The 12716-nt window shown below is 43.5% G+C and overlaps 1 protein-coding gene across 5 annotated transcripts in view; it reads right to left on the minus strand.

Annotated features, from left to right (window-relative positions):
- Positions 1-972: 972 nt before the first annotated feature.
- B4GALNT1 (beta-1,4-N-acetyl-galactosaminyltransferase 1) overlaps positions 973-12716 on the minus strand; it is a 108764-nt gene continuing 97020 nt past the window's right edge. For 4 of the 5 annotated variants that reach the window (XM_088465915.1, XM_088465912.1, XM_088465914.1 and 1 more), the window contains 4 exons: positions 11245-11435; positions 8217-8357; positions 3252-3489; positions 973-1780 (listed from right to left, as the gene is read on the minus strand). In XM_088465915.1, the coding sequence (XP_088322041.1) occupies positions 1569-1780; positions 3252-3489; positions 8217-8357; positions 11245-11435 (782 nt within the window). In that variant the 3' untranslated portion in view covers positions 973-1568. Of the gene's footprint in view, positions 3122-3251; positions 3490-8216; positions 8358-11244; positions 11436-12716 lie in introns of all 5 variants that reach the window. The other variant, XM_088465916.1, reaches the window with a different exon arrangement.

Consider the following 12716-nt stretch of genomic DNA (forward strand, 5'->3'; position numbering starts at 1 on the left):
ATTGTCAAATATGATTATTTACATCTTGATCTCTATTAGTCCAAGTTATGGAATTTGGCCATAATTTTCTGCAAAGACCTTTATTTCAAAAACAATAAATGATGTTCTCGTCAAAATAAATGTAAACACAATGTAATAGTATATACGTCTGTGTGTGTGTTTGTTCTTTATGCACGGCCAGAGTTTTGTACCTAGCTATGGCAAATTTGACATGGTGATGTAATTTGACCAGGATTAGGTTTTTGCCCAGGTTTGAATTTTGTCAGGGCCCCACACTGTCACACAATCCCATGAAATGATACACTCTTAAATTACACAGGTTCTGGGGTTGAGGGGCTGGCTTCACACTCTGGCAGGCTCATGAGCAGCTCAGCAATCAATACATTCCACCAGACTGTCAATCGATTCCAGTGATTGACAGTCTGCTGCAGTTTCTGACTGGGGAGAGTGGGCGGCGAGGGAGTGGAGAGGCCAGGATCTCCATCAGCTGACGGAAATTTTCTGGCCTCTTTTACTCATCTGCAGTGGCCGGCTTGCATGACCCCAGGGTCACTCAGATGGCCGAATGGATTGCAGATAATCCTAGGATGCAACTCGGATCAATAATGCATGCAGGAGGCATAACGCCTCCTACTGCATTACCATATTACAGCTATCACAGCTGCTGTTAGCATATCCGTCTGCAGCTGAATCATCCCCCTGCTCTGCAGGGATTCTGAAACTGAAAGTGATTTTGGAAGCTGTACTGATTTCTGTTCTGTAAGTCACTCTGCTCCTGATATGCCCCATTCCATACGGTATGAACATACGCCTGTCTGCACTGTCATTTACTCCTAATTTGTATAGTTATCCAGCTTATAGACGAGGACATTGTAAAAAAACGAAGGCTGCAGTTGTAATTCAGGGTCCAGCCTTCAACCCGGGCAATGCCAGGTATCCCTGCAAGTCTTTAATAAAATTAATATATATATATTTTTAGAAACATGTTTAGAACACATGTTGTCGTTGAAGAACTTCACAGACAATGGATGTAGGTTGTGGCTCAATAGCAGTACACTGATCAAAACAAGACACGCTAAAGCTGATCACGTGACATTGCAGCTAATATAGGGCACACGGTCCAGTATAGCACTATGCATGGTGCCAAAACCATGATACCATGAGTTGATATATTGATATGTGTAGCAGCATGTGTTACTAAGTTACATGATCTGGTACACTCTCAGTTCCATCAAACCATTGGCTTCATGTAAAATCTTGTCTCCGGTACCTCCAGATAACATGCTTCAAAAGTATTATATATCATTTTTTTTGTAACAGTATTTAGATTGATGAATTACTCAGGCAACATATTTGTTTCTTGTCTTGTAGAAGAACATAAATCACTCTTATTGTCGCATTCATTAAGTCTTCATTATGTTGTTTAAATACAGTACTTGCACCAGTTTTAGGCCAGCTAGTGTTTAAAGAGTTCCTTCAAAGTGCAGTAAAATAAATATAAATAAAATAGTCAATTCTATTTAATTTAAAACCAGTTCCCATTTCTTCAACTCATTTCAACTTTGTCCTTAGTCCCCAGTCATGCACTTGAAGTAGTTTTTAAAGTAAAACAGTTCATGTGCTGTTCGTACGGAATTAGAGGCTTTGGGGTAGCGGAATTTGGAATAATCTTTATCGGACTGCGTCTTGAACCACGGAAGGTGAATTTTTGAAGCATGATCTACGATGACATCATCACAGGAGCCCACGTGCAGCATGCCAAGTCCATCTATGAAGAATTCTGCCATGGTAAACAAAAAAACACAAAGTTCACTGTAGTAGTAGGTGCCTTTGATGGTGATACACCAATATCCTTTTTTGTTTCTTTTCCCAGACTAGGAATACTATGACCAACTACTGTAGCTGGCACACTGGTTACATTGATCTTGGAGCTATTAACAGTTTATTGACTATTATAGAAGAAATACAGTTTTCCCTACATTTGCTCCACATTTCCACATAAATGACTGAAAGACCAAATCTGGCCCCTTCTACACCTCTGTGGGGTATGTGTAACAAAACATACAACAGACAAAACGGAAACGTTATTACAGTGCTAGCCATGTGGCCAAATGCTAAATATGTTTAGTGGTTATGAAAAATGGTGGAATGACACATCTAGACAATGCTAATCAATATTCAAAATTTACTTCACACTCAGGACTTCAATATATATATAATGTATGAGCTCCTATAATTGATATTTATTATATAAATGATAATTGTATAACCAATTAAGCAGTTATTACGAGCAAAAGTATTATATCTAGTGTAGAAGAATAAGAATAGTGTATATATCAAACACTCCTTAATTAAATGTAAACTGATTAGAAACTACAAACTGGCATTAAAATATATAATATATAGGACAATACAAGCTATTTATTAACTATCAATCAAAGATCTATGAAATATAGAGATGATGATATTACCACTATCATATGTACAAAGGTTGCAGCTGCTATGGAGCCCAGTGCTGAGGGGGCCCCAGTGGCGTCCCTCCCGATGGCGACACCCAGAGTGGGGAGGGTTGTACTGTGCGCGGCGAAGCACCGAGCCGGCAAAAGGGGTGTGACCTTATGTACAGGGGGCATGGCCTCACGGGTAGGGCGTGGCTTCAAGGCCCAAACCCCCATTTTGTAACTCCGGGGGTCCTGGAGATGTAGATTGTCCCCGGGAAGCAGTCTGTGTCAGGAGCCTAGTGCTGCATGTAATGCTACAGTGCAGCACACGGCTTCTGTTCACTGAGGAGGAGTTGGCATTTTGGTGTCACCCCTCGGTGGGTAACACCCCTCTTGTGCTGCCACTGGGGGGGCCCATCTTCCTTATCAAGGTTTCGCCCCTGGTAGAATTCATTATCATGAATATTGGCTCAGCCCACAAAATGGCTTCCTCCATGGTCTGTGACAGCTACCTTTTCAGATTCAAAATGGCTTAGTGGGAATTAAACTATTTAATATGACACATTGCGACAATAACTTTTCCATGATAAAGTGATACCAAACACGACCACAACAACACACAGACACATCAACTTAATTTGCCTCAGAGCTTCTTAAGCTTCTCCATACCCATACCGTGCCTAGTGATATATAACAAGAGGGAAAATCATATCACAAGAGAGAAAATCGGTTGCCATGAAAATATTAATACATTTTGAATTATATTGCTGCTCCTCCATAACTGCACTATTCCTGGACTCTTTAATTTACCTAAATGACCAACCCTGGCCAGCCGAGGGTCAAATCCAGCTTTCAGCACCTTGTCTGTCCGTGCCAGGAAGAAGTTTACCACACCATCTGTCACCACACAGTTAGGGAAGCCCTCAATGACATGGTGATAACCTTGTTGGGTCATAAGGCAGTCCCCTTCTTTGCCTCCAGGTAGGATATCAATCTTTTGCCGGAAAGTTGCAGAATATCCTGTAATTTCCCTTACAGCGCCCCCTACCTATAAAGAAATTATTTATCTACATTACAAAGCATCGGTCACTCATAACACGTAACTTTTTAAAAAGGTTTTACGGGTATAAAGCAATAACTTAAAGTTAAAACCTACTGTTTAATATTTACATTATTTCTTACCTCATAGGCTACACACAGTTTAACTATGTAACCGGAACATCATTTGGCGCAGTGAGCAACATTTATTTGACACTAACCTATAGATATATAGTAAATTATACACACACAGGGAGAGATAAATAATAGTTTTAAAGAGTGTAGTGGAAAATGTGCCCGTAGCCCCCAATAAGCTCCTAGCTAGCATTCATCAAGTACATTCTATAAAATGATAGGTACTGTATAGTAGTAGCAAAATAGTTGCTATGGGAAACTTCTAAATTTGTAAATTTCTCCACTTTTTGGAAGTTTTATACATCCCATCCATAGTTACACAGTTAGTCGGGTTGTAAAAAGCCACACCATACAAAACCCAAGTGTGACAGATGCCAATGTGTCCTAATATTATTAGGTCATGTGTAAGATAAACAAACTACTTTACTTTATCTTTACTTTTTACTTTATATCCATCCAGAGTTTAGTAAATAGACCCTAAAAGTGCGTACACACATAACGATATTTAACTATAATGACGTCGTTATTGTTAAATCGTTTGTAAAATCGTTCATCTTTTTAAGCTGAATGATGAACGATAATCGTTCATGCGTGTTCACGTTTGTAGTTTATCATCCATTCTGACTGTCCAACAAATTACTTTCGTTCAGAAAATCGTTCATGTTGTGCAGAATGAACGATAAACGATGAACGATTTCCATTCACTGTATGCATGATTAAAAAATCGTTCATCGTTCTTGAAATTCGTTCATTATTTTAGTAACCAACAATTTCTAGTGAATGATTTTCGTTCACTTTTTCAAGGTAAAATCTGAACGAAAATCGTTCAATAAAATCGTTGGCTGCTAACATCGTTGTGTGTGTATGCAGCTTTAGGGGTAAATTAACTAAGATGGGAGTTCTATTTAAGAAGTGATGTTGCCCATAGCAACCAATCAGGTTCTACTTCTCATTTATCTAGTACCTTCTAGATAATACCTGGAATCTGATTGGTTGCTATGGGCAACAATACTTCTTAAATAGAACTCCCATCTTAGTAAATTGACCCCTTATAGGCTGTATAAGGGTGACAGTTAGGAGCTGATTGGTTGGTACTTTTTTCACCAAGGCTTTGTGTATATCCCCCATAAATAACTTTAGTCCATCACGTTCAATCTATGCGGTCTATTTACTAAGCAGTGTTAGGAGACAGAGTGAAAAGTGATAAGAAAATTATAAGGTGCCAGCGAATCAGCTCCCAACTGTCATTTTTGCAAACACAGCCTGTGAGATGACAGTTGGGAGCTGATTGGCTGGCACCTTATCACTTTCTTCTCGCTTTTCACTCTGTCTCCTAACACTGCTTAGTAATTAGACCCCTATAACTTTGTCTTCTATCCTTCTCCCTCTCTTCTACCCATAAACCAACTTCTCTCATCTTATATATACCAGACTTTTATGTTGAACAATATTAAATGCTTTTGCAAAATCCAAATATGTCACATTACCAAGATACTTTAAAATGTAAACTTACAGTACTTCCTCATAAAAAACGAATCATATTTGTTAGGGGGAGAACTGGTCCTTCATAAACCATACTGACACTGTGATATCAAATTGTTTTCTACAGATATATTTGAGAATCGCTCACTTACTGATGATAAAAATCAGGCTCATACCTGTTGGTCTATAGTCTTATTTTGTTCCCTTTTTAAAGATGGTGGCGCTTAACACGGTTTTGATAACTAAATATAACAAATAGTGCTCTCTCAGTAACTGAACATCATTTAGCAGACATGGGTGAATGCCATCTGCAGGGACAGTTTAAGAGAGGAGTAGGCCCATTTGCAGGCTCCATGATATGTGACATAATGTACAAGTGTCACATATCAAATTAATCAGCACAGTCTTTCCTAGTCACAGCGCATTGCAACGCATTTGTGGCACAAAAAGAAGCAAAAAAGACGCCGGGCGCTAGCAGAGGCTCACATGACAAGTTGCGCCAAGGGGATGTTTGACGTGACTACAGCAAAGATGAGTGAGGGCATACTGTATCTGTATCTCCTCTCTGGGAGAAGCCCATAGAAAGGACGCAGCTGGCCACTTCAGGGGGGGGGGGCTCCTATGTCATTAGGCCCCACCCAATCACGTTAAACTACTACTGCCAATTGCGGGAATGTGAGGAGGGGATAAGGGTTAATGACTTGTTTTTGTTTTTCATTTAGCCCTGCTCCCTCCATATGGAGCCAAGATTCCTGGCAAATATTTCCCCTTCCTGCCCACTTCACTAGGAAGTGGGTGGAATGCGGGTGATCCGAACACTCTTCCGGGGGCCTACCCGAAAATACGGGAGCCTCCCGCAACTTCCGGGAGAGTAGGTAAGTATGGTATTTATTTTATTTAGGTATAAGTGCACCTCTTTCTGTATTAGACTTCTGAATACAATAATTTTTTAGTAACAATACCCCAATCATTACTTTATCTTTCTCCATATACAGTATATATCTACTCTCCTAAACAGATTTACCACTTTACATCTCGCAGCTACTGTAAATCGCCAAAATCTCAGCACTTTCCAGAATTTAGCATTCCTCTCCTTATTAAATTGTCTTTTGTTTTTACAGAATTAATGACATCATTTCTGAACTGCAGGGCCTTAGCAGGGTTCTATTCCACACTGCACCCAAACCTGTGACATCATGAAGTCACGCCTAGAGGGCCGCTCTATAGGCACCCTATAAACCACATGCAGGAGTCGTGGGGCAGCAATGGTGCCATCTAGAGCCCTGTGCGTCTGCACTGCTCATACACCCCTAGATATAGTCCATCTGGACTGCAGTAATTATTTTATGCACTTCCGTCCATTTTCAGCATATTCTGAATAACATACTTGTGGATAATGTATCCCAGTGGTGTAAGTTCATCCCAGATGCCCGGAGACAAGTTATAATTTGGTGCCCCCCGTCACAGCCGCTGACAATGTAATATAGTAATTCACATGCAGACAGGCTATAGATAGATGAAGGCAGCAGCTGATGGCCTGACATGGAGCTCTCCACTAGTGTATGGTGGCTTCTCAGGTGCCAGGAAGAGGTGCCATGTATTGGGCAGCCATGACAGTACACTCCAGGTACATAGTTACTGCCCTTCAGTACTGGAGCCTGGCGGCAGGTGCCTCCATTGTCTCCCATAGTTCTGCCACTGCTTCAAATATTCATAAGTGCAAAGAGAATTGTCTTTATCACTTCTGGCATTTATTATTTAATGCTTTTTATTAAATTGTGAAAAGGAAGGCTAGAAATGAACTTTCCCACAGAAGTTCAAATGATGTGTAAAGTGTATGATATTATAAGAATAGTAATGATGAAACATGATCTCCACATGATCTTTTTATGGTTACAAAATTCAAAGCAGAGAATGCTCCTAAAAATGTGCTTGTAACCCCCAAAGTCCTAGACCAGCCTCCCCCCCCCACCACCACCACCGCCGACTCCAACGCCAGGCAACGACCTCACCCCACCCTCATTAGGCTTGGCTTGCCGGACACTGAGACAGACTTAGCTTACTATATTGATTTTTACTGCCTGTCTCCAGTCACAGTGCCACAGCACACATACACAGGCTGCGTCTGTGGGCTGTGACTGGAGACAGGCAGTAAAAATCAATATAGTCCAGGGCTGCCATCAGAGAATGTTGGGCCCAGGACTATCAAAATAGGCAGGGCCCCTCCCCTTCAGAGGGGGGGCAGTTTGTCAGAGGTGGGTATTGCTAATGTGGGTGGGGCATTACTGGTGCATAAACCAGTTAAATTTTAAGTATGGCCTTTGATGAGAGCAGGGTGGGAGAGCATGCTGAGGGTGGGAAAGAAGTGATCTCTGTACCTGATGTCTCTACCATGGGAATAAGTGGATGGGAAGTGGGATCCCCCGTAGCCTCTCCTGCTCTTCTGAGCTCTTTACCTTCCCAATCGTGCGGCAGCGGATGCAAAAAGCTTCTCCCCCTGGCGCTACTGCTCCTCCCTCTCCCCCGGGTGTACTCTTCGTGGCCTGGCCCGGCCTCCCCATGCTGGCTGGCAGTTGCCGGGCGCAGCTCTTTCTCCAGGCACACCCCTGACGCTGAGAGGCCCAGGTAACGTGAGTGACATATCCAATGCCGGCTGCAATTTAATTGGAGCTCGCGGACCGTCCCCCCCTGATGGCGGCCCTGGACACAGCCTCTCTCTCCCAGGTCCCGGCCACTAGTCTCCATACTCCGCATCCGCAGTAGTCAGTGCCAGCCGCCAATGCAGTGTCAAAGGCTCCTCAGAAGGGGCAGGCACAGGGTCGCGGGCAGTCACACGATACGTGATGTCCGCGGCCAGACGCAACCACAGAGTGTAGTGGAGCCGGAGGAGGAGCGCCGCTGATGCTGATAGCTCAGCGGCTCCTCTGGCTCTGTTTTTTCTGTTTACTGTTAGAACGAAGAAGCAAGTACTGGTAGGCGTAGGTGGAATGGCCGGGACCCTGGTGACAATGGAGCCAGGTGCCCCCTTCAGGGCTGGCGCCCGGCGGCAACTGACTCCAATGTCTCCGGGAGTTCCGCCACTGATGTATCCTATACCTGTACTATAACAAATATACTTACTAAGTCCAGAGTTGTCTTCTCTAAAACATCCACCAGTTTTTCAATCTTAGTACGAGGACAAAATATGAAATCGTCATCAACCCACAAGACATATTTTGTGGTCACTTGGGAGACAGCCAGGTTTCTACCAGCAAACCAGCCCTGTAAACAAATTAAAATGATTTAGCAAGATTGTGAATTAATAATTAAAAAAGCGTTCTAGATGAGTAAATCAAAAGTCATGGGATAGCAGTATGTAAAGGTAATGGTAGGTGGCGTCACTGTACTGTGACATCATGGAAATGCCCAGACCTGTATCAGTTGTAATCTGACATCTTGTGAGTCAGTGTGAACAACGACTAGGCTGCTCATGGCAAGGCGACTTGAATGATTGGAGTTTGAACGGGGCATGATAGTGGGTGCCTGATGAATGGGACATTCCATTTCCAAAGCTGTGAGGACATTCAACACTCCTCGATCTACAGTGTCACTTTTGTACCTGGAGTACCTCATAGAAGGCATTGCTACCAACCATGGATAGCACAATGGCTGACTACGGGTGCTTAATGATCATGACCAGCTGCGTCTGGCCAGAATTGTCCATGGTTACAGACAAGCGCCACTGGGTCAAATCACATCTACATTCAATGCAGGTGGTACCAGGTACTTATCCAGCAGGTCAGTGCAGCATTCTTTAGCTTCCATTGGATATGGGAGCAGAAGACCCACCAAAGTGCCCCTGTTAACATTATGACATTGGACACAGCGCCTGACCTGGGCTCGTGACATCGCTAATTGGACCCTGGAGGACTGGCAACTTGTGACGTGGTTCAATAAGTCACAGTTCCACTTGCACCGTGTCATCGGTCCCAAGTTGTCCAGAATTGGTTCGAGAATCATTCTGGAGAGTTCCGATGAATGGTATGGCCACTACGTTTGCCTAACATGAACCCAATTGAGCATTTATGGGACATGGTGGAGAGGTCCATTCGCATCCAAGATCCTGCACCTACAAATATACGAAATCAGCTTTCGGAGCAGTGACGGGAGTGAGCATGCGGGACCTACAGGTCACGCATGCACACAAGAGCCCAGACGGAAGAAGCCGGACAGGGGCGGAGGGATCCAAAAGGTCCCTCTTCGCAACCCGGACCTCCTTCCCATAGGGAAGGAGCGGGTTGTGATCCACAAGCGGGAGCATTTGCCATCTGAAGATGGCGATTGCTACCGCACTCAAGCTCCAAAAATATTGTATTGTCAGAGCTTGGTGAATTCTATCCTTATACTAGTGTATGGGGATAGCGGCCATTCCGCCAGAGGAAAGTAAGTAGCAGATATCTGTGATATCTCTTGCTTTACCTTCTTGATGGATGGCCCGATAACTAAATTTTTACAATTACAGGTTACAGCGGATGAAAAGTCACTAATTACTCAAAGGCTATAATGCGGTTTTCTGTTTTGCATTTTCAAAACAGGTATTTTTTGAAGTCTAATTGTTTCGATTTATTCCATCATAAGTGTGATGAATAAAGTCTGCATTGCGGTAGGAGTTCAGACAGGGCCAGCACTAGCATTAGGCGGCTGCCTAAGGGCACCAGCCTCTGGAGGGCGCGGAGAGCCCACCTGACAAAAAAAAAGACTGTCTTTTACATGGGGCTGGCAAGGGCAGATTACTGATTGGCGGCTGCCAGTCTACCCCTCACACAGGGATCGTAACCAGGATGGTGCAGTGCCTAGACTCCGAGCCCCCAATTGCCGGCGGTACCTGTTCCTGGCAGCTTTGCGGATGTAATGCTGTAATGACGTTGCGACTCTGCCACTACAAGTTTGGACTGGGGGAGCCAGCTGCCGAAACACAGCACTGCAGATCGTTACAGATGTGTCCACATACAGCTATCCTCACTGCGCTACTAGTCGCATTACATATAACGAGTGAGTGCCCTGTGACTCACTAACGCCAAGCGTCTATTCATGCGACTTTTTACCTAGCGATGTGAATAGGACACACAAGCAGCTTCTGCTGATTAAAATGATAAGTGGCATGCCTATATTCTGTGTGCAACTACGAGTGTGTCTGCATGCGAAAAGCTACAGTGTCAATAGCTGTAACGTAGCGCTTCGTATACTGTACCCGCAGTTGCACACAGTATCTATATTATATATATATATATACAGTATATATGCCGCATATAATTTTATTCAACAGAAGCTGTGTGTGCGTCCAATGAATAAGACGCATTGGATGGTAAAAAGATGCTCGGCGCTACCGAGACACGCAGTGGCATGACGTGACTAGAAGGACTGTTTGATGTGCAAGGAGGCTAGATGTATGTGGACACATCTGTAGCTTAGAAGGACAGCACTGGAGGTGGAGCAAACACAGTCGAGGAGAGAATGGCCTGAGGTAAGTGAACAAGTGGATAGAAAACTGGGGGGAGCAGGGGTGAAGCTTTGCCTATGGCTCTTGCAGACCTAGCACCGGCCCTGAGTTCAGAATGTAATATGTTGTTAATGACTAAATATTCTCTGTACAGTGCCATGTAATTTAATTAGTGCTATATAATTAAATTATATTAATAATTATAAAATACAAAAGGATAGTTCTCTGAAATTCTTCTTCCCAGAGGGCTTTAAGAGAGGAGGGGGCCCGTGTGCAGGCTCCGATCGGGCCCCCTTGTCTCCGGGGGCCCGATCGGTCTCGCAGGTCTCCGGGAACATGGCGCCTGCGCTGCGTTCCCGGGACATCTCTACTGCGCATGCGCAAATCACCAGGGATATAGCTGTGGTGGCCATTTTCCCGGTGATTTCTCCAGTGCTGGGCCGACAGAGAGGTAAGTATATTTAATTGAGTGCAGGGTGTACGGTATGTTTACTGGACCCTAGGGGCCCGTGTGCACCGCACACCTTGCACCCATAATAGATCCGCGCCTGCTTCTTTCCTTCCTAAAATAATAATGTGGAAACCACAAGCAGGAAATAACGACAATCAAGAAAAAAAACAGAACATTAATGTATAGAAAAAATAAAAGTAGACACTTTAATACTGTACCTTCCCAAATGGCATGATGTATTGTTCAATGAAAGGACCCTCAACTTTCTGCGGTTTTTCACTATCATCAGCAATGATAATGGTTACAGTGGGATAAAATTTCCTAATGCTGTCTATCAAATTCTGCAGCTTGTCATAGCGAAGAAACGTTTTGGTTGCTATGGTGACAAGTGCACTGATGTTGTATTTAGCTGTAAAAAAATAATATATATATAATTATCACTCCTGATTAAAGGTCTTCATAATCTAACACTGAAATGCACAATAAATAATTACACATAGCTTTTTTAATGTGACCTCCACCTTATAGTGACCTCCACCTTATCGTCATTTGTTTGAGTGAGAGTAACAGTTGAGCAAATAGCAAAATAAAGATATCTTTAATGGCTATAGTAGAAATCATTACAAACCTTCAAGGTTCTGCTATGGCAATAATTTCCACTGTAGTTAGTTATTAAAATGGGGATTTAGTTATCAGACCGGCGGCAGAGTAATCCCGGCAAAGGATTTAACATAGGCATCGAAAAACCGACGCCTATGTTAATCCCGACGCCGGAACGCCAAGGACGCCGGACCGACCGTCCTCTCTGCCGGGTAAGTATTCACTTGGCCAAGGGATGGAGAAGTTAGGTTTAGGAACCCCTGGGGGCACTTAGGGTTAGGCAACCCCCCGGGGAAGGTTAGGGTTAGGCTAGGGGAAGGGTTAGAGTTAGACACTAGGTGGGGAAGTTAGGATTAGGCACCCCTCCCCCTTCCCCCCCGGGAGGGTTAGGTTTAGGGTGCAGGGAGGGGGGGTTAGGTTTAGGCACCAATGGGGGGGAGGTTAGGGTTAGGCACCCCTAAAGGACGGTTAGGGGGAAGGAAGGGGAGGGTTAGGGTACTTACCTCCAGGTGTCGGGATTTCGACCCGTCAGGCAGCCACTGTCAGTATTAGTTTAGACGCCGGCATTACATACCGATTCCATTACTGTACTGTACAATGTTCAAATGTATTTTGTTATTTTTACTTGAGAGGGCATTTGTTTAGCTTTTTCAACTATTTTATACGGCTAACACATTACCCCTTCTTATCATTTGTTCACATGCTCTTACAGTATGGTATTTTGGGAGCTTGTAAAAGAAGGGAAGACACAGTCAGAAAGCAGATAACAGAAAGAAAAAAAAAAAATAGACAGGCTGGAAGAGTGGAAGGATGGGATGGTCCGTATCAGCTGCATTTGGCACATTGCAGTGCGGTCATGTGACAGCTCCTCTAAATGATACAAAAGGTCACAAGCGCTCATCTTATAAATTTAAAAAGTGGAAGCTGCCAAGGACAGTGTATCCAGGGAAATCCAACACCAGGAAACATTCACTGAATGTCCCATTTATATTAGGATTTGTTTTGAGGTACATAAAATATTTTAATGTAAAACATTCAATTTTGTTTAGAATTAGAACAAACTGTGGCCAGATCTCCTGTCTAAACTGAC

Source organism: Taudactylus pleione, unplaced genomic scaffold (assembly GCF_031769625.1).
Source record: "Taudactylus pleione unplaced genomic scaffold, aTauple2 ptg000065l, whole genome shotgun sequence".
NCBI lineage: Eukaryota > Metazoa > Chordata > Amphibia > Anura > Myobatrachidae > Taudactylus > Taudactylus pleione.